Genomic DNA, 20,968 nt, shown 5'->3' with positions numbered 1-20,968 from the left:
TGCCTTGCTCTATCTACTTTTGTAATTGCATACTCTTAGTACTCTTTACATAGCTGGCTAAACCTCAGCATTCCTGTAACAAGTATCAGCTTCTCTTTGGCATAAACTTCTTCAACACCTTGCTCTCCATATGAAACTCCAAACAGCTGTAACCACCAAATTTTTAAGACGAATATCAACAGAGATGGTTCCTTAGATCAGTTACTTGGCAAAGGTATTTTCCTCTCCTACTTTTGCTCTATTTGGAAACACGAAGCTATATACAGCAAAGAAGCATCTGAGATTCTGAGAAAGACCCAGATGACGAAGTGCAAGCCCTGCATGAAGCAAAATGAGTTGTAGATTAAGTGATTCATATCTGCACAAGAAGCACAATGTTTTTTGTAGGGTAGAATGCATAAGGGTTTATGGGGAAATAGAGCAGTGTGGTATTGAATAGGGAGGAAGTGGTTTTGATTGGATGAATTATATCACCAAAAAAATTCAAATCCCAAATCTGGGCTAGCGGGATGAATTATTTCACATCTTCTCTCTTGCATTGTAATTTGTTTTTTTTTTGGTATTCAATCAGGTAATGTAGGTTGTGTTATTTGTTTGGGTTTCAATGGGTTTTTTAAAAGGGGAAGCAGGAGGTATCGCTAAGCTTTTTGCGAATCTAATCTGAACCCTAATTCATGTTCATGCCATGGTTAAGTTTACTTCTTCTTAGCAACTTCAAGATACGCCACAACTATGGTGCTAGCAACAAGAGCTATTACTGTACAAGGAAAGAGTGTTATTTCCGGTATCATGTAGAAGCTATTTTCACATATTTTGTTGCCAAGCTAGGTGGGTTTGATCAGGGAGGAAGACTGGAAAAGAGTATTATGTTCACTTGTGTTTCTCATTATATTTGCTCACAAAAATTGATATGTAGTTCAGTAGTTGCGAAGAGGAACATAGTCTTCGAGAGAGGTGTAGTTGTGAAAGAGAAATCTGTGAATAGCTAAAATAATATTAAAAAATCACAAAGGGTGTGTGGTTTGTAAAAAGGGGTGTGTGAGTTTTAACCCCATACTGGAATAGCTTTCCTGCAAACGAAGCATTTCCCAGCTGCTTTTACAAACTGCACTTGAAATCATGCTTTCATCATGGATCACAAACTACCCGTGAAAGTTCAGGATGTCATGTTTTCATAATTGATTCATTGTCTTGACCATATATATATATATATATATAGCAGGGTGATCATTGTCTTGACTATAGCTAGATAACATGGTGAGAGAGATAACATCCGAAACGTATTCAGTTAACCACGATATTGAAACGCATGCTCTTGTTTAGAGGGAGAGCCATGCCATTAGGCTTATGAAGTCGATTCAAACCGGTTTTCTCGATTATTACGTACCTTTGTTCTCATCAGTGGAGTAATCAGTTGACTACTGTATTTGAATCTAAATAACGGGGTGCGAGAGAATTGCGTGATTAGTCCAGTGAATATAAGAAGGTCTATCATCAACAGATTATTCACCGAAAGCCACACTCGCAAACCAACACGGCAAAACAAAGGTCCGTATACCTGTGGTGAACGTACACCGTATAGAAACAACAAGAATATAGAAGAAGAAAGGAAAGCTAGTTGAATTGATCTTATGCGTATAACTATACGCTCGAGCTAGCTAGTCATTACCTTGACAATACGTAGTCAGTGGCGAATTCAGGAAATTTTCCTAGCTAAGGCAAGAATTGCATGTCACTTGAAAATGTAATTTACTTCAGTTAAAAAAAATTAATACAACCATTCAATCAACGACGAGAAGGTAATTGTCCACGACGTGATTTCATGTTTTGAAAACGCTACATTATAGCATCATTACTAACACTATTGAATACATCTTTCTCAATATAAACCAGCAAACTATCATTCAACCATTGATCTCCCATTTTATTACGAAGTGGATTCTTGACAATGTTCATAGCTGAGAATACTTTTTCCACTGAAGCAGTCGCAACTGGTAGAACCAAAGCCAAAGTTAGAAGCTTGTACACTGATGCATGTGTTATGTGTTTTCTTGTCTCCACCAATTTTTTTCCAAGACTACTGATCCTTTTTAGTATTGAAAAATCATTGCTGGATCGCATATCATTAACATAAATATCAAGCTTGTCTTCAAGTGATAACACATCTCTTTCAGAAAAATCTCTTGGATAAAATTTAGCGAGACGAATTAACTTTTGCTTGTCAAAAGCAACAAATGAATAATTTGGACTTAAACTTGAAACACAAATCAAAAGCTCAAAATTTACCTCATTAAATCGATCATTTAAGTCTGAAAGTTGTCTATCAATCACAAAATAAAAAACATCCACTCGATAATGATGAAGGGTCGTTAAATTTTCAGCCCTACGATGTGACTTCCCATGATCAACAAAAAGATCATTCATATCTGGAATTTTGATACCATGCTTGTCACAAAGAGAATAGTCCTTGTGAAGGAAATTATCTCATTCACATTCTTCCTTCCTCATTCTTTGTAGTTGTTGCTTGCTTGCCTTCACTAAATCCATAACATTGACAATATCTTGATCATTTCTCTGTAATGCTTGTGATAAATCATTTGTCACACCCAACACTTGTCTCATTAAAAACAAATAAAATATGAAGTCAAATGATTGCATTTGTGTTACCAGCAGATTGCATTTCCCTCTTTGATCAGCATTTGTCCCATCTTCACTAATCATTTCAATCACCTTAACAGTAGAAGAAAACATAGAGATAATGCTCAGTAAGGTACCGTAATGTGATCCCCAACGTGTATCACCTGTACGTTTAAGAGTAGTTTCTTGATTCAATCCTCTTCCACTTGGAAGCTCATTATTTTGAAGAGCATCTATGAGTTCATTTTGTTGCTGCTCCCGAAGAAGATCACGGCGTTTACATGATCCTCCAACAAGGTTAACCACTTTTGTCACTAAGAAAAAAAATGAGGCAACTACGACATGATTTTTAGCTAGAGCAACAAGAGCAAGTTGAAGTTGATGTGCAAAACAATAAACATAAAAGGCACAATCATTTTCTTTCAAGATAAGTGCCTTAAGACTATTGAACTCACCTTGCATATTACTAGCCCCATCATAGCCCTGTCCTCGCAGATTGGATATGCTCAACCCATTTCTAGAAAATAGCTCATCTATTGCAAGTTTCAAGGACCATACATCAATACTTTTAACATGTTCGATGCCAACAAATCTCTCAATTACTTCACATTTGTTATCTACATATCGAAGAACAACTCACATCTGCTCTTTTACTGAACTATCCCGAGCTTCATCAACCAAAATAGAAAATGGTGCATTACTCATGTCAAACATGATTGCATTAAGAGTTTCCACAACAGTTGTATTTAAAATATCTTTTTGTATAGCAGGTGATTTCAATTGTACATTTCCAGGAGTATTATCAAAGGCGACAGCCTTCACACTATCATTATGTTAAGCAAGAAATTCTAGAAGCTCAAGAAAGTTTCATTTGTTGCTTGAAGATTCAGATTCATCATGACCGCGAAAAGCAAGACCTTGCCGCAACAAGAAAGGAACACAATCAATTGAAGCATTCAAATGAGTGTAATAGTTCTGCTTAGAGGCTTCAACTTGACGACTAATAGCTGACTCCAAATGATGTTTCTGATTCATAAGAGCCTGTCAATTCAGTATAGCTTGGTTATGAACACTACCAACAGTTCCAACATGCTCTTTAAGTCCCTGTTTTTTCTTCCAATTGTTGTAACCTTTGATTGTAAATGTATCACCGCCTCCTTGATTACCATATTTTGGTTTAAAAAGATAACAACTGAGGCAAAACAAAGCATATTTCTCTATGCTATACTCTAACCAGTCAAGATGATCATCAAACCAAGAAGCGTTAAACTTCTGTTTAGTTCCATATATCTCTCTTTGGGGAAACTTATGGTTTCGAGGTTGACAAGGACCCTTAAGCAAATAATGTCACCTAACTTGATCACGAATATTTGGATCATAATCCAAGATGCGCTTTTGACGTGCAGGGTCTGAAGGAAGATTTTCCAAAATTTCTTCTAGTTCAGTTCTCTTTGAACTTTCACCATCAACATTGGTCTTCCTCTTCTTCATAGATGATGAAGAATTTGAAGGTTCCTATGTTCTTGGAACTTTATGAAAGTATCTCTCCATCACTGATTTCACTGTAATCAACAATTGAATTCCAAAATCACAATAGGTCAATATCAATATGATTCCATAAAGGGTAAAGTCCTTACATAATAAATCAAATCAAAATATCATTAATCAATAGATCAGTAATCAAAAGTCCTAAATTTAACCAATTCAATCAAATTAATCAAACTCATAAATCATTCGATCAATGAGGCACTGAGGCAACAAGTAACCTGATAATCAAACATTCAAATAACTCTTAGGTTCATTAAACAATGAATGAAGAAATCAGAAAAAATGAAAGAATTAAAGAATGATGATATTAATAGATTTGATTCAAATAAAGTGTATTGATTCAATACTTACTTGAATAATTAAGGGGCTAAAGGGCTTTTGCCTTTGCATGAGAGAAGAAAAATTGAGAAAGATGTATTGTGTTTTGGAATTGGGGTCTTAGGTCTGGGAAATAGAGAAGAAGCTGAGGCTTGCAACACACAAACTTTTGGAAATTTGGAAAACGACTCGACATCATTCGTTTGAGAAAATGAGATTTTTTTTTTGTAATTATAGTGTCGGTATTTAAAGTGAGATGTCGTTTTTTAGATAAGGACAGAGAAAAAAAATTCAAAAGTGGCGCCGATGTACGGTCGTCTTCAACCTTTAGCCTTGCCGAATTCTGTCCTTCTTCATTAGCTTTTCTCCACAAAAACTTTAGCCTAGGCTGGGTTAAGAGGCTGAGCATATTACATAAAGAGCCTAGCCCACTCTGTGTGTGTTGTATTTAGTTATTTTTCTTCTAACATAAATTGTATAAGAAAAAAAAACTGATATAGTAGCGGGTAGTTATGTTTTTTTATTTCATTCTATTTTTTCTTTTCATTTTCATAGTTTCCATATTACAATCATCTCCTTCAAACCATAGTCAAATAGATTTTGAAGTTTAATAATTCTGGAAAACAAAAATTTAACCAGTCAACATGAACTCTCCTTAAGAATATATAGTAATAAGATTACAAAGAAGAAATGATTTCCAACTTATTCAATTTGGTATATTTCTTTTGCAAATGGTCCACGTTATATAGTAGATCGACAACGTGGATGGTGTTGTTTAACACCGGTCGACTTTCCTTTAAGAGGTTTACAGTAAGGATTTTTTTGGCCTGGATAGATTAGTAGATCGACGTAAGGCGATTCAAATCCGATCGATCAAGACGATAACTTTTGGCCTGGTAGAGGTTCATACATGCCACCGCCCAGATACTCGCAAAATGAAATCACTGCAAAGAAAATAAAGGCTCCCCCACTGATCGATTGTAATTCGCAGAAAAGAAAACCAAATTCATTAATGGCTCTAATTTGAGACGTACGTGTGGACGAGGTATTCTCACACAGATAGAGAGACATGTACAGTATATATATAGCTAATTAAGGTACACGTACACACACAACAGAGCAAATAAACCAGACAGAATTCTCACATAGCCAGATAGAAAGAAGAAGATGATGATAAATCTCCTCGAATTATTGCCGGATCTAATTGAAACTTTTTCCCTGGCGCTTGTTGCCGTTTTCCTCATTATCGTATTCAGATGGTTTTTCGCTACTACTTCAAAGAACTTACCACCTTCTCCACCAAAGCTACCTATCATTGGTAACCTTCACCAACTTGGGTTACTACCTCATCGCTCACTTGGAGCCCTATCTCAACACTATGGCTCTCTCATGCTCCTCCGTTTCGGTAGCGTCCCAATCCTTGTTGTCTCGTCTGCGGAGGCTGCACGTGAGATCATGAGAACCCATGACATCATTTTCTCAAACAGGCCCAAGTCGGTCATCTTCGAGAAGCTTCTCTATGACTATAGAGATGTGGCATCGGCACCTTATGGCGAGTACTGGAGGCACGTGAAGAGTATATGTGTTCTCAATCTTCTGAACAACAAGAGGGTTCGGTCTTTTTGCGCTGTTAGAGAAGAGGAAATCAAATCCATGATCGACGATATAACGCAACATGCATCATCTTCAACAGTTGTGAATTTAAGCGAAATGTTAGCAAAACTAACTAATGATGTTGTATGCAGAGCGGCTCTGGGGAGGAAGTACAGTAGCACTGATTGTCTTGAAGGTGGTCAGACTTTTACTGGGCTCATGCGGGAGTTTGGTGAGTTACTCGGGACCGTCAGTATTGGAGACTTCATTCCATGGCTTGTTTGGGTGAATCGTGTAAATGGTTTGAATGCTAAGTTAGACAAATTGGCTAAGCAGTTAGACGACTTTTTGAATATTGTGATTCAAGAACATGAAGATGATCGTTACAGGAATGGAAATGATGATGATCATGCTAAGAGTGTCAAAGAATGTCAAAAGGATTTTGTGGACGTTTTGCTTGAGATTCAAAAGGAGAACTCGCTTGGTTTTCCTCTTGACATAGTTAGCATTAAGGCTATCATTTTGGTAATTACTCTCTCTCTCACTCTTGCCTGTTTAACTAAATTTTAGTGTTAAAATTTAAAATTTAAATATTAACACAATTCGAATTTCTATATATAATTAATAAATAATTCTAATTATTTTTTCTAACCAAACTTATTATGAAATCTTGGCTCCGCCTTGGTTGTTAATAAAAATATGGTGCTATAATTCCCTGTAGGATATGTTTGCTGGTGGAACTGATACCACATATACAGTACTAGAGTGGGCAATGACGGAGCTTATAAGGCATCCAAGTATCATGAGCAAACTGCAAGATGAGGTCCGGGGGATAGTGGGAAACAAATCACAAATAAGTGAAAATGATTTGGTTGATATGCATTACTTGAAGGCAGTGATCAAAGAGACCCTTCGCTTCCATCCTCCTATTCCATTATTAGTGCCAAGAAAATCCACTCAAGATGTGAAAATAAAGGGGTACGACATCAAAGCCAACACCCAAGTTATAGTTAATGCATGGAAAATTGGAAGAGATTCCAAGTCATACGACAATCCTGAGGAGTACAATCCAGAAAGGTTCCTAAACACTAGTGGAATAGATTATAAGGGAACCGACTTTCAGTTGATTCCATTTGGAGCTGGAAGAAGGATATGTCCCGGAATTCAGTTTGCCACGGCTACTAATGAGATTGCTTTGGCAAATTTGGTGCACAAATTTGACTGGGCACTACCTGGTGAAGCAAAATGTGAAGAATTGGACATGAGTGAAGCCACCGGACTAACCATTCATAGAAAATATCCTCTCAAAGTTATTGCTATACCACATTCTTGTTGAAATATATAAATCAGCAGGGTCCTATTTATGGTCCTGCATGTATATGAGAACACATCGATCGACTGTATTTGTACTTGTGTATCGTATAAATAAGAAGATACAAATCGATATTGTGCACACTATACCAGCGCCGGAAATGTAGAAAACAAATTAAAAGGCGGTGAAGAAGAGTAGTTCTGGTTTCGTTTACCTCTGCTTTAATCAAGTTTTAAGTATGCAAATATCAGTTTCTGACCTACCCATGTTTGAAGTTTGAAACTCACATGAAATGCGCTCTACTTTTTGCCTGGTAAGCACGTAATACTACTAAGTGGTATATAGTACTGCTGCTGCTGCTGAAGGACATATTTGCTGCAGGAACTGACACGAGTCACACAATCTTCATCACTCTTGATTGGGGAATGACAGGTATCGAGTTCATATACCAGTACTAATTTCATTTTCATTGTTAAAACAAGCCGCATGGCTTATGTTTGATCCTCTTAATTATGTGTAGAATATATAAATCACACATTGAATTTTTATACACGATCGAGTAAAATTATTTGGGGTTTGGTATCTGAAAGTGAAGGATACATACATGTAAGAGGCTTCCTTATTTTTCAATTCCCACAAAGAAATTTCTTACCATATGGATATGCCACCGTAGCTGTCAACTTTTGTTAGAAATATCGTCTCATCCCCCAAGTCAAGTGAGAAAAGATTTCATCAGATTGTGTATAATCTGAGGTCTGCAATCTGTGTATGCATCTTTGCAATCCAATCTATCAATGAGAATCATTTTCTACAACTTTATCTTCTAGATGAGTGCAATAATGAAATATATGGATCAAACCAACAGACCAGTTGTTTTCTGATCTAAATACTTGCTCATGGAGGTCCATGCATATTTTGTAGTTTTTCTAGTTGTCACGGATTTCCAAAGCCAACAGAGCAGAAATAGACATTAACACTGAAACTTCCAGTTAGAAAAACAAGCATCATAATAAATATTTGGAATATTTGAATGATGCAAACTAGTTTAGGTTTTACGTTGGTTAATGGCCTAATACCAAATATCACGTGCACAAACTCGATACGCATCAGAAGTGTTTTGTGATCGATGATGAACACATAGAACTATAAACCGATGGACACAGATACAAACCTGATTTTGGTCCGAGAAACCTATGGATTTTGTAACGAGCCTAAAATATCAAGCTTAAAAACTCAAAATTTCAAAATCGTTAAACACCAAACAATCTCAACGAATCGAAATCATTTAAAATGCCACAGCGGATCATCTCTGAGTTCAAAATACAACTCAGTCAAACCGATTATTACAACCCAAATTATAATTCAATATTATAACAATGGAATTGCGTAATCCTCACAACAAACTCACAAGATAGTCACACAAAATCCTCACACCAGCTGGAGATAAATAACTTCAAGTCCACTGAGCGGTACGTCAATTCCCACTAATCCACACATGCAGAGTTATCCACTACACCATCGAATTGGTGCACCGGGATTGTAAACACAAACCCGGTAAGCTTTACAGCTCGTATGAGTAAAATGAAAATATATAACTCGCATATCAATATATACGAAAATCCAGAAATCAAACAAATATAAATGCACTCATGAGTCAATGGACGGCTCATCTGGTCGTCCCAAAAAAATATGAAATAAGACGCTCATGAGAAATTAAGTAACCCTTCTGGTTACCCAAATGCATTTATATTACGGGTACCAAGAACGCTGGTACACATCTGTTACCCCTCTCGTAATACACCGCCGATATTAGATAGCCACCCGCTACCCAACATCCAAAACAATCTGAGTACCCATGAGCAGATAACCACCCGTTACCTCACATGCAGTACTACGGCAGACAGACTAGAGCTCTAACTGTATCGTAACTTTCGCCCGGCCAAAGGCTAGGTTCCGACTTGCCAAACACGTACAATAATCTGACATCATATTGTACCAAATCACGTCCGAAGACAAATCAACATTTTAACAATCTCAATGTTAAAATCACGTACAATAATCTCACATCATATTGTACCAAAAATCATGTCTGAAGACAAATCAACATTTTAACAATCTCAATGTTAAAATCACGTACAATAATCTCACATCATATTGTACCAAAAATCATGTCCGAAGACAAATCAACATTTTAACAATCTCAATGTTAAAATCACGTACAATAATCACACATCATATTGTACAAATCAAAATCACATGCTCGATATATAAATCTCGTCATCGAAATAACATAAATCACGATAAAATCATAACAATATATTATATAGCAAACTATATATATATGTACATATTTACCATTTATACAATATATATATAATCCATTATATCATATACATGTCATATTTCATAAACACGTCCGAAGACAAAAAAACTCGTCCGAAGACAAAACATTTTAACAAACTCATGTTAAAACCACGTACAATAATCACACCTCATATTGTACAAAAATCAAATCACATGCTCAATATTTAATTCTCGTCATTCGAAATGACCAATTCCAATGAATTCATAACAGTATATAATATAGCAAACTATATATATATGTACTTATTACCATTTATACGATATATATGTAATCCACTATATTGTATACGTGTCGTAATTCAATATTAAAAACTCTTGCAAAATCTTGAATCACCGCAAGGGTAGATTCGTAAATAAGTGAGATTTTACTCACCTTCTTTCCTGCGTGCAACTTCCACGACCCTGAAAGTAATTTCCTCACTCGTTTCGTCAGTCACCTAATAGCACGATAAATGCTTAGAAAATGATACTTAAAATATCAGGTGACGAGTTCAGCACAGCTAAATGTTGTTCATAAAACATTGTTCACGGAACATTGTTCATGTTTACTAATCATTGTTTTTACTAAACCACTGTTCACAGTTACTATTTTACCAAAACACTGTTCATAGTAATGTTTTATCACGCCACTGTTCACATTTACTGTTACAGATCATTATTCACAGTACTGTTACAGATCACTATTCACAATTACTGTTACATATCACTATTCATGCGGAGTTACTATTCACAGTTACTATTCATTCGTCGTTACTGTTCACCACCGCCACCAATCATCACCAAATTTCACCACCACAACCTAAACAACATTTCCAACAACTTCCTAGTTGACACCAAGGTCTAAATCCGAGTCTAAACAGTCCAAACAACGAAGAACATAAAATCGGCACTATTCACAAACCCTAGAAATTGAAATTTTGATTCGGGTACTTACACTTCGATTTGGCTCGATTCCTTTTGTGGGAATGTTGCTGGGACTGAGACAAGCAAAACCCCCCAAGAATCTCGAGCCATGGTGGCCGGAGGAGGCGGCGCCGCCACAGCAGTAACTTCCGGCGGTTGCTACACCGCGTGTGGTTGTCGCCGGAGTGCAAGGCGTAGCCCAAAAGATGGAGCTCGTCGAGCCCGTCAGTTTGATAGGTGGCACGACACGAGGCGACGTCGGATGGTGGAGAAATCGGCCGGAGAAGGTTTTTGGGTCGGGTGAACAGTACCCGAGCTGATTTTTAGAAAAATCTGATTTTCTGATTTTTAATCTCCTCTCCTTCCTTTTATACTATTTCCAAAATCGGAAACGAACTTCCGACGTTAATAACTTTCGCGTCCGACGTCCGATTCGAACGCATGACATGTCCACGAATTCGTATCGATGAGCTCTACGACTTTCGTGAATGACGTTTTCGCAACCGAGCGACGGAATAAAAGTCGATCTATACGTTGCGGTAACGTTACGTTTTCTAATTAAACGATCCGAGAACGTTTCCGTTTTCATTTCGAAATGTCGCAAACCTCCAATTGTCGTCTTGAATTAATTTCACAAGTTTAACACTTTGAAAATACTCGACATTTAGTTTCTAAAAATTCGGGTTATTACAGATTTTCTTCAGTTTCTATACAGGGTCTCTTTGTTTTCGCACTCGGTTTCCTCGTAGTGTTGCATACATTCATTTTTAAGGATAGTTGAAAAAAAAAATTCAAACTCCCACCAAGCCCTCCAAAGCTACCCGTTATTGGCAACCTTCACTTGCTAGGAAACCAGCCTCACATATCTCTTCGATCCTTGGCAGAAACGTATGGTGCAATAATTCACTTGCAACTTGGTGAGACCCAACTGTGGTAGTTTCATCAGCCAGACTTGCCAAGGAAGTACTAAAAACCATGATCGTGCACTATCAAGCCGTCCACAGATCTTTTCAGCTAAACACCTCTTCTATAACTGCACTGATGTTGTCTTCTCCCCTTATGGTGCTTATTGGAGACACATACGTAAGATTTGCATACTTGAGCTGTTAAGTGCCAAAAGAGTGTTAGAAAGCAGATCTATCATATCTTTCTCATTTAAGTTTGTATTGGAAAGTGAATCAAAGTTGATTATGTGCTGATATGGATTCGATTTGTATAGGATACAGATTTGATTGTAATAGGATTGTATAGCTATTTTCTTCCTTTCTTGTCTCTTGGGTATATGGAGAAAACGTGTTGTACAAGTAGTAGAGTGTATATATTTGTCATATGTCAATAGAATGAATCAATTCAGCAAAACATCTTCTCTTTTATGGTATCAGAGCAGGAGTAAGATCCTGACTCTATCATCTTCTTCTTGCTATATTGTTTTTCAGCAAATATTTAATCAATTCAGAAAGCCATAATGACCAACGCCTTTTCAAAAGGTCTTCAGGCACCTTCACCAAAGACCAAGAATCAGCTTGGTTTATCCCCAATATCATCACAGCAATGGATCCTTGACAACGGTGCAACTGACCATATAGTTTCATCATCAGAGAAGTTGACTTGCAATAAAAATGGTTCAATGATTTATGTCTTGTTGCCGAATGGAGAAAAGACACCGATATCTTCAACATGATCAATACCCTTGAGTTCTCATTTCATTCTTCATGATGTGCTATGTATTCTGAAGTTTAAAATTGATTTGATGTTTATTAGTCAACTCACAAGAGGATTGAATTGTTCAGTAACCTTTTATCCTTATTGGTGTATTTTGTAGGATCTAGTTTCAAGGGAGGTGATTGGTTTGGGAAAACAACGCAATGGTCTTTACTATTTAATGACACTGATGACAGATAAAAGTAAGTCAAAACCAAGTCACTCACCACCTATCCAATCTGCTTGTCATCTTATTGTGTCCTCTGCTAGTTTGTGGCATCATCGTCTAGGCCATGTTGGATCTCGACCCCTAGAGTACATAGCTAAACACTCTTTGAATACCTCTCTCAAGTCTGATAATCATGTATGTGATGTTTTTCCATTAGCAAAACAACACCGTCTTCCCTTTGGTTCCAGTTTCATCTCCTCCATTAGTCATTTTGATCTATTCATGGTGATATTTGGGGTCCTTATAAAGATCGTGCTATTTATGGTGCTCGTTATTTCCTTACTCTTGTAGATGATTTTTCTCGATTTATTTGGGTTTTCTTGATGCAACATAAGGATGAAACTCAATCTTTGGTGAAGCAATTCTCCGCATTTTCATCCACTCAATTCTCGTCCAAAATAAAAAGTTTTCGTAGTGATAATGGTTTTGAATTTCTTTCTCTCCGAACTTATTTCAAAGATAATGGGGTTCTTTTTCAACATTCTTGTGTTTATACGCCTCAACAAAATGGGGTAGTAGAGCGTAAACATCGTCACATTCTCCAAACTGCTCGTGCACTCAAAATTCAAGATAATCTTCCTACAAAATTTTGGGAAGATTGTGTACTTCATGCCGCTCATGTGATCAATCGTTTACCTACCCCACTTCTTTCTTTCCAAACCCATTCCGAGCGTCTTTATTTCAAACCACCTCCTTATCACCACCTTCGTATTTTTGGTTGTTTGGCATACGCTACAAATGTCAAAATTACACATAAATTTTTCTCCTATGGCAGGCAAATGCATTTTTATTGGGTATCTGGTTGGTCAAAAAGCCTATAAACTCTATGATCTTTCTACCCATAAAATATTTACCAGTCGCGATGTGGTTTTTCATGAAGATATTTTTCCATATGTTTCTAGTATCGAACCAAATTCAAGTCAGTCTATCTCATCATCATCCACTCCAAGCCCAAATTCATCACAACCCAATCCAATTTTCACTCCACATACCCAATCAGCTGGTTCACCAACGCACATGTGTGCCTCCAACACAAATAATGGTGACTCCTTTTCCATCGATGAAATTCGTGTACCTAATGCTTCCGATCGATCACTTTCAGCCTCTACACACCTGCCAACCTTTGATTTGATCCCTCGGGCATCTGAAACCTCTAATCTGACTTCATCCACATAACCTGTCATCGCTGATCGGGAATTTCCAATCTTACCGTCATCAAATCCTATTTCGGTTGGTTCATCTGATCTAGCTTCCATCACAATCTCTTCTTCTCTTCCTGTCACATCCACTCCAGCCGAGTCTGTCCATGTTCTTCAACCTGAAGTTGTTCCACCTCTTCGTTGGTCTACCAGGACGCATGTGCCTTCTGTTCTCCTCCGTGACTATGTGTGTTCCCAAGTCCAATCTACAGTCCCAAACTCGTCATCTTTTTTAGCGCTAGGTTCTGTGAAAGGTACTCGTTATCATCTGAGCAATTACTTATCATATCACTAATATACTCCACTGCATCAATATTTTGTTGCTCAGATTACACAGGTTCTTGAGCCTCGCACTTATGCTGAAGCTGCTACTCATCCTAAGTGGCAGGATGCAATGAAATCAGAATTGGAGGCATTGAAAGCCAACAACACTTGGACACTCACTACTTTACCACCTGGTAAAATACCCATTGATTGTCGGTGGGTTTACAAAATCAAGCATCGATCAGATGACTCTATTAAAAGGTATAAAGCTCGGTTGGTTGCTAAAGGTTTCACGCAAATGGAAGGTATTGACTGTCATGATACTTTTTCTCCTACTACCAAAATTGTGTCAGTTCGATGTTTGTTGTCTTTAGCTACTGCTCAAAATTGGTCCATTCATCAGTTAGATGTCAATAATGCCTTCTTACATGGTGATCTTCATGAGGAAATATATATGTCCCCTCCTCCTTGTCTTCGGCGACAGGGGGAGAACTTAGTTTGTCGCCTCAACAAGTCTCTGTATGGTTTAAAGCAAGCCTCACGGGAGTCGTTTGAAAAATTTTCCATTGCTATTCGATCAGTTGGTTATGTCCAGTCTAAGGCATATTATTCATTGTTCACTCGAAAAAAAGGGAAATTCATTCACTACATTATTGATATATGTTGATGATATACTGATTACTGGTAATGATCCCATGGCTATTTCTGCTTTGAAGAATTTTCTTAACAGTTAGTTTCGTATCAAGGATCTCGATGACTTAAAGTATTTTCTAGGTACAGAAGTTTCTCGTTCTAAAAATGGCATTTATATTTCTCAGCGAAAATATGCATTGGAGATTATCAGTGATGCAAGTTTATTAGGGGCAGCTCCTGCTGATACGCCTATGGAACATGGTCTGAAATTGTCGGACAAGGGAGATTTACTCAAAGATGCATCATGTTATAGAAGACTGGTAGGTAGATTGATTTACCTCACCATATTAAGGCCAGACATTACTTATTCAGTGCATTTATTGAGTAGATTTATGCATGAGCCACGAAAGTCACACATGGATGCAGCTTTGCGGGTTGTTCGCTACCTTAAAAAGGCACCAGGTCAAGGTCTCTTTTTTTCCTCCCAAAGTGATTTAAAACTTTGTGCTTATTGTGATTCAGATTGGGCTGGTTGTCCCATGACTCGTAGGTCCACTACGAGCTATTATGTTTTTCTTAGACCCTCCTTAATTTCTTGGAGATCAAAACGTCAAAAGACAGTGTCTTTATCTTCAGCAGAGGCGAAATACCGTGCTATGACGGGAACATGGTGTGAGTTGACTTGGCTACGACATTTGCTTAAAGATCTCGGTCTTTTTTTTCATGAATCAGCCTTGCTCTTTTGTGATAGCAAGGCAGTCCTACACATTGCAGCGAATCCCGTATTTCACGAGCGAACTAGACATATCGAGATGGATTGCCACTAAATTAGAGACAAAATTCTGGATGGTTCAGTGGCCACAAGGTATGTGAATTCTGCCTATCAACTTGTCGATGTTCTTACTAAACCTTTGAGGAAAGAAATCTTTGTTCCTATGATTCGCAAGTTATGAGTGTAAGACATCCACTCTCCAACTTGAGGGGGAGTGTTAGAAAGCAGATCTATCATATCTTTCTCATTTAGGTTTTTATTGGAAAGTGAATCCAAGGTGATTATGTGCTGATATGGATTCAATTTTTATATGATACAGATTTGATTGTCATAGGATTGTATAGCTATTTTCTTCTTTTCTTGTCTTTTGCGTATATGGAGCAAACGTGTTGTACAAGTAGTAGAGTTTGTATATATTTGCCATCTATTAATATAATGAATCAATTCAGCCAAACATCTTCTCTTTTAAAGAGTGCAATCATATAGCCATGACAGAGAAGAAGAAGTTGCTCGTCTGGTTAGTCGTGTCGCTGAATCCTATCTGGGTACCACTAATCTCAGCAAGTTGCTAGAACTATATGCAAATGATATTCTCTGCCGCGTCACATTTGGAAGAGATTTCTCAGGTGGTGGAGAGTATGATCAACATGATTTCCAAAAGATGCTTGAGGAATACCAGGAGTTGCTTGGTGGATTTTCTCTTGGAGATTTCTTCCCTTCCATGGAGTTCATGCACACCTTAACAGAAATGAAATCAAGACTTCAAGAGACATTAGGCCGGTTTGATAGATGATAGTGTAAGACTTTATTGAACTAGACATCAGCATTTTGATTAAGCTGATATATGTAACGAGTTTTAGAATTCAATATATAACATCGGTGAATTAAATAAAGTTTGTAATCGAAAATAGCTTTATTTAATGCAATCTGTTTTTGAATTTGAATTCAAATGTGTATAGTTACTGTAGAGTAATACATCAGAATAAAAGAAGTTATAAGACTGTTTCCTTGATGGAATGAACTGCCTTAACCGCCATTCTGATATAAAGTACATTACCTTCATTGATCCCTGCTAGAGCACCACACCTCAATTTTATCAGTCCCATCAACGATATGAGATCAATGGTGAATCTAGGAGCAGAACAATGAAAGGAGACCGGTTATCTAGTTTGCATCTCTACACTCTTACATTTTTTTATTCAATTCACCTTATATATATATATATATCTATCCTAGATTTGTCACAGTTGATTTGTTTATATCTTACATCGTATTAAGTTTAATTCTAACAATTGGTATTAGAGCCAACTATGCTCAAATTAGGATTGATACCGTTACAATATGGATTACAGTATGATCCATAAGAATACGTTTCTGACATTTACGCGCCGGTGTAAAAAGCGATGGGTTCAGAAACACTCCATCGCCAATTTTGTTTTACAGGGGAATATCGTCTCATTTTTCACACTCTAGACCATGAACGAACATGAGGCATGACGCCACTGACTCCTAACCATGATCCTGATCGCTCTCAACCTCTATTTTAGTCGGGTCAGATTCTATTATTTGATCAATCGGCTTCCTAGATGACGATTCGGTTGGTGAAGGATTTGGGTTCCTGAATTAAATACTATGATGGAAGAGGATTCGTAGGATTCTTATTGGGTATGAGAACAAAAGTTATCTATCCAAATTCTTGGACATTTCGTACATCTCCATCCTTCATTGCTTGTAGTTCTTCTCCAGGTATGTTTTTGTTTCTAATTATCTAAATGGGTATGGAATTGATATTCTGTGTGGTTGATTTCCATTCGAATTATCATGATACTTTTTACTTACCGCTTTTCATTTGAAGCAATTCAATTGAATTATGATAAAGGAAGCATCTGTTTTGGGTGATGGTGAAGATTACAGATTGTTGGTTTTCTTTATTAATTGGATATATTATGGTGAACAACTTCACACATCAGGTTGTGGAGGTTGCAATCTGGATTTAAAATGGAGTAAAAATTCAGCATTTTTGTACTCTCTATGAATGTAGGTTAGGCATAGTTTCAAATTATAGGTTGTGGAATTTGCTGATTTTCACTGACATGTGAGGACTAACCTGAAGATTGCCCGATTAAGTTGAGAAAAGATTCAACATAATGGCTTCCACGATTCAAATCTTGGTGAATGTATTGTCTGCTGCAAATATATCTTGGCTTCATTCATACATTGATAAAGCTAAGTATCTAAGTCTATATCTATCAGAATTGCAGAATTTATATTATTGAATCTCTATTTTCGGTGTTCTGTATTGTTGATATATCATACATATATGTTGGGTTCTTTTGTGGGTATAAATTATCTAATTGATACATGATTAATACATCATTCATCCAAACTGCAAAGATCACTCTAAAGCCCCTCTGTAAGAACTTTATTCAAGAGTTCTTGGGTAAGTTTGGACGGTTTGTTCAAGAGGAGCAGCAATGGATATGGACCTTTATGCTATTAGTTTTCCCTTCAGGGAAGCTATCTAGGGAAATTGGTAAAGGTTTTGGATAAGTCCATGCTTGAAATCTACAAACTAAGGTGCCTCTTTACCTTATTGATGAATCGTTATGATTTGCTATTATATAGTTCTCAAGTAATTTTTGGGAATTAGATCTACTACTCCTAAGCATATATGATATAGTAGAATTCATTACCACATCTACTACTGTCTTTATGATATATGCTTTGATACACTCATATGAGATGAGTACTCCACACAGGATGTTAGGTCGTGAAAATAGAGAGTTTGTTTATACTTATATATACATATAGTTTCAGTTAAATGACATTCAATTGTGAATTTCATATGTTTTAGGACATTACAGTTATTCTAGTATCATGATAAACTAGAATATTCACTTATCAACTTCAGTGTTCCATCAATACTCTTTCCAGTAAGAATAATTCAAATTGAACAGTTGAATGAATCAAGTTTTAAGTAGAATGGTGACACTAAATTGTTCTGTATATATGACTCATGATTTCTTCCATTGAAATAAGGTCTAGTCTTATTTGATTTTCAGTTGAGTTATAGTTTTCTTCATTAAGTTGTTTCTGGTTCTTGAATTCGTTCAGCTATTTATTGATGTTGGTTCTGATTGTTTCATCATACGATGATATGGTTTAGATTACTCTGTTTATGTTTGGTCAAATTTTCTTGTTCAAGCAAATAATAAAAACATGGGGAATATATACATGTGTGTTTTTATTATTCTAGTTATATTTTCTTTAAGGACTTGAACTTGACTCTCTTAATAGAGGGTTTTCAGTTGTCTGTGACTTTTTGCACTTTAGTGAAGTTTCATTACTATGTTATAGTCTCATATTGTTTGTTTTAATCAAGCAATATAAAAGTGAGGATCACTGGGAGTATATTTCTAGTAGTTTCTAATTTATGTTTGTTGGTAAATGTGAAATCGTATATTGCTGCAATCAGATTTATATTGTTGTTGCAAGTTATAGTGATATGTATTGACAAATGCATGATACATTATGCATGAACAAAGTTTAGAGTTTTGTTCATATCGAAGTAGCATTTGATTCATTGTCTTCATGTCTTCATTTGCTTGAAAGTTTGTAAGACTGTTCTTAAAGATATGCAGATTGGGAAAGTATTATCAATTGCTAGTTTAACTATGTTTACATTATGCTGTCAAAGTAGTCGTTTATTCATAATTATATGCAAACTAAAGATGTTTATTTCTTGTATTACATTATGCTGCCAAAGTAACTGTGTGTACAAAGTTATATCCAAACTTAAGATGTTTTCTTGATTATTTCATGCATCTTATTCTTCCTGCCATCACAGTGGTTGTTTTGTCTAAGTGCATGAACTAAATCATTTGTTAACAAAAAACTCTAACCAAATATGCTTAAAATTCAATTTGACTCTGATTTCCAAAGACGTCAATGATCAAACATTTGGCTATTTGAGTTGCATGTATGCATCAATAAACATTCAGATGATGTTAGAGATAAGTGTATCACAAATGATGCCAATTTCTTGATATGCTATGTGCATTTAATACAATAGTGTTCAAGATATGAATCAACATTTGGGACATACAATTCTAGTAAGACTGATTGCTAAACCGCATCATTTTGAGCATGTAGTAACAATATGTTAAACCTATAAGCTTGAGGGTCGAACATGAAGTCTCTTGTTTATTTTCATGTACTTATCATTGTTTTTGACTTCGATTAGTAGTATATTAGGACTCAATTATAAATTACATTCAAATCTTAGATGTTGAAATATTAAAGCTATCCTTTTGTGTCATATTTATTTGGTGTTGTTTAGTTTTGTTTTACATATACTAAAAATAAATGTTGTATTCAGGTTCTAAAGATTCATTGAAGAATAATCTCTCTCTTGTGATGTCTTGGTTCACTAGTTTAGTTATGATCACCATTGAAGATCTATTTTCATTCAATATTGTCATATATCTTTGATCATTTATTAAGTTGTGCATTCGCGCTAAGCATTTGTAGCATTTTAAACATGTGAAAAGCTTATTGTTTTCTTTCACATTACTATACTAGAAAACGTGATCATTTAATTAAGACAAAATGTAGTGATGCATCAGGAATTGATATAACTATCTTGTTATGTATATGTACCATGACAATTAAGTACTTAAGTTTCTTGTACCATGTCTTCTAAACTTAGTCACTAGCCAACTATAGAAACTAGAGCATGGTTGTGCTTATTTGTACATTACTAAGCATCTCATTCTTGTTTATACTCTTTAGTGGTCATTAATACGAATATGTATGTAAACTTGTGATGCATTTGTATGAATTGCTTAGTACTATTTGACAGTGAATTTAGATTCAGTTAACCAGTCATTTGGTTTATCATCTGACTTTTGTCATTTGAATGAAGTTAGTTTTCAACATTTAGTTGATGCATAGGTTGAATATGTACATATGTAGAACCTATATTGATATGCTCAGTAATATAGTGCAGTTTTCCATCATGTTGAAAATTGGATCAGGCATGTTTTACAAGTCGATTACTGTAAAATAAAGTTAGACATGCACAAAATCATACTTGGGGGTAGTTTCATGTGACTTTACTGGTTGTATTGTGATTATAGAAAATTAATGATTTGCTACTTCATTATACTTTTCTATAGTTCAATGCAGTTTAGTGAAGTTGACCAGAACTTTGAAAACAGATGATGTGTTCTTGAACTTTGGTGCACACTTAAGGAAACGCAACAATGCAAGTTACTTTTGCATGATATCTAGTTTAGTGGGAGATTGTAAGACTTTATTGAACTAGACATCAACATTTTGATTAAGCTGATATATGTAATGAGTTTTAGAATTCAATATATAATATCGGTGAATTAAATAAAGTTTGTAATCGAAAATAACTTTATTTAATGCAATCTGTTTTTGAATTTGAATTCAAACGTGTATGGTTACTGTAGAGTAATACATCAGAATAA

General features: G+C 36.0%; 2 protein-coding genes and 1 long non-coding RNA gene across 3 annotated transcripts; 1 reads left to right on the top strand and 2 right to left on the bottom strand.

Annotated features, from left to right (window-relative positions):
- Window positions 1-35: 35 nt before the first annotated feature.
- On the bottom strand, window positions 36-4,128 carry LOC126795369 (uncharacterized). Its single transcript, XM_050522216.1, has 8 exons — window positions 3,994-4,128; window positions 3,560-3,678; window positions 3,278-3,460; window positions 3,093-3,154; window positions 2,668-2,951; window positions 2,493-2,574; window positions 265-317; window positions 36-146 (listed from the first exon to the last, which is right to left on the bottom strand). Exons 1-8 carry the CDS (start codon window positions 4,126-4,128, stop codon window positions 36-38), a joined length of 1,029 nt encoding a protein of 342 aa, XP_050378173.1.
- A 1,749-nt stretch (window positions 4,129-5,877) lies between these two features.
- LOC126795030 (cytochrome P450 736A117-like) lies at window positions 5,878-7,432 on the top strand. Its single transcript, XM_050521841.1, has 2 exons — window positions 5,878-6,621; window positions 6,818-7,432. Exons 1-2 carry the CDS (start codon window positions 5,893-5,895, stop codon window positions 7,430-7,432), a joined length of 1,344 nt encoding a protein of 447 aa, XP_050377798.1. The 5' UTR covers window positions 5,878-5,892.
- A 1,255-nt stretch (window positions 7,433-8,687) lies between these two features.
- LOC126795092 (uncharacterized) lies at window positions 8,688-10,988 on the bottom strand. The gene is made up of 3 exons (XR_007672222.1): window positions 10,707-10,988; window positions 10,146-10,209; window positions 8,688-8,918 (listed from the first exon to the last, which is right to left on the bottom strand). It is a non-coding gene; the product is annotated as an uncharacterized LOC126795092 (long non-coding RNA).
- Window positions 10,989-20,968: the final 9,980 nt, after the last annotated feature.

This window comes from Argentina anserina, chromosome 5 (assembly GCF_933775445.1).
Source record: "Argentina anserina chromosome 5, drPotAnse1.1, whole genome shotgun sequence".
Taxonomy (NCBI): domain Eukaryota; kingdom Viridiplantae; phylum Streptophyta; class Magnoliopsida; order Rosales; family Rosaceae; genus Argentina; species Argentina anserina.
Note: the sequence above shows the minus strand (reverse complement) of the source record. Positions and strands in the feature narration are given on the sequence as shown.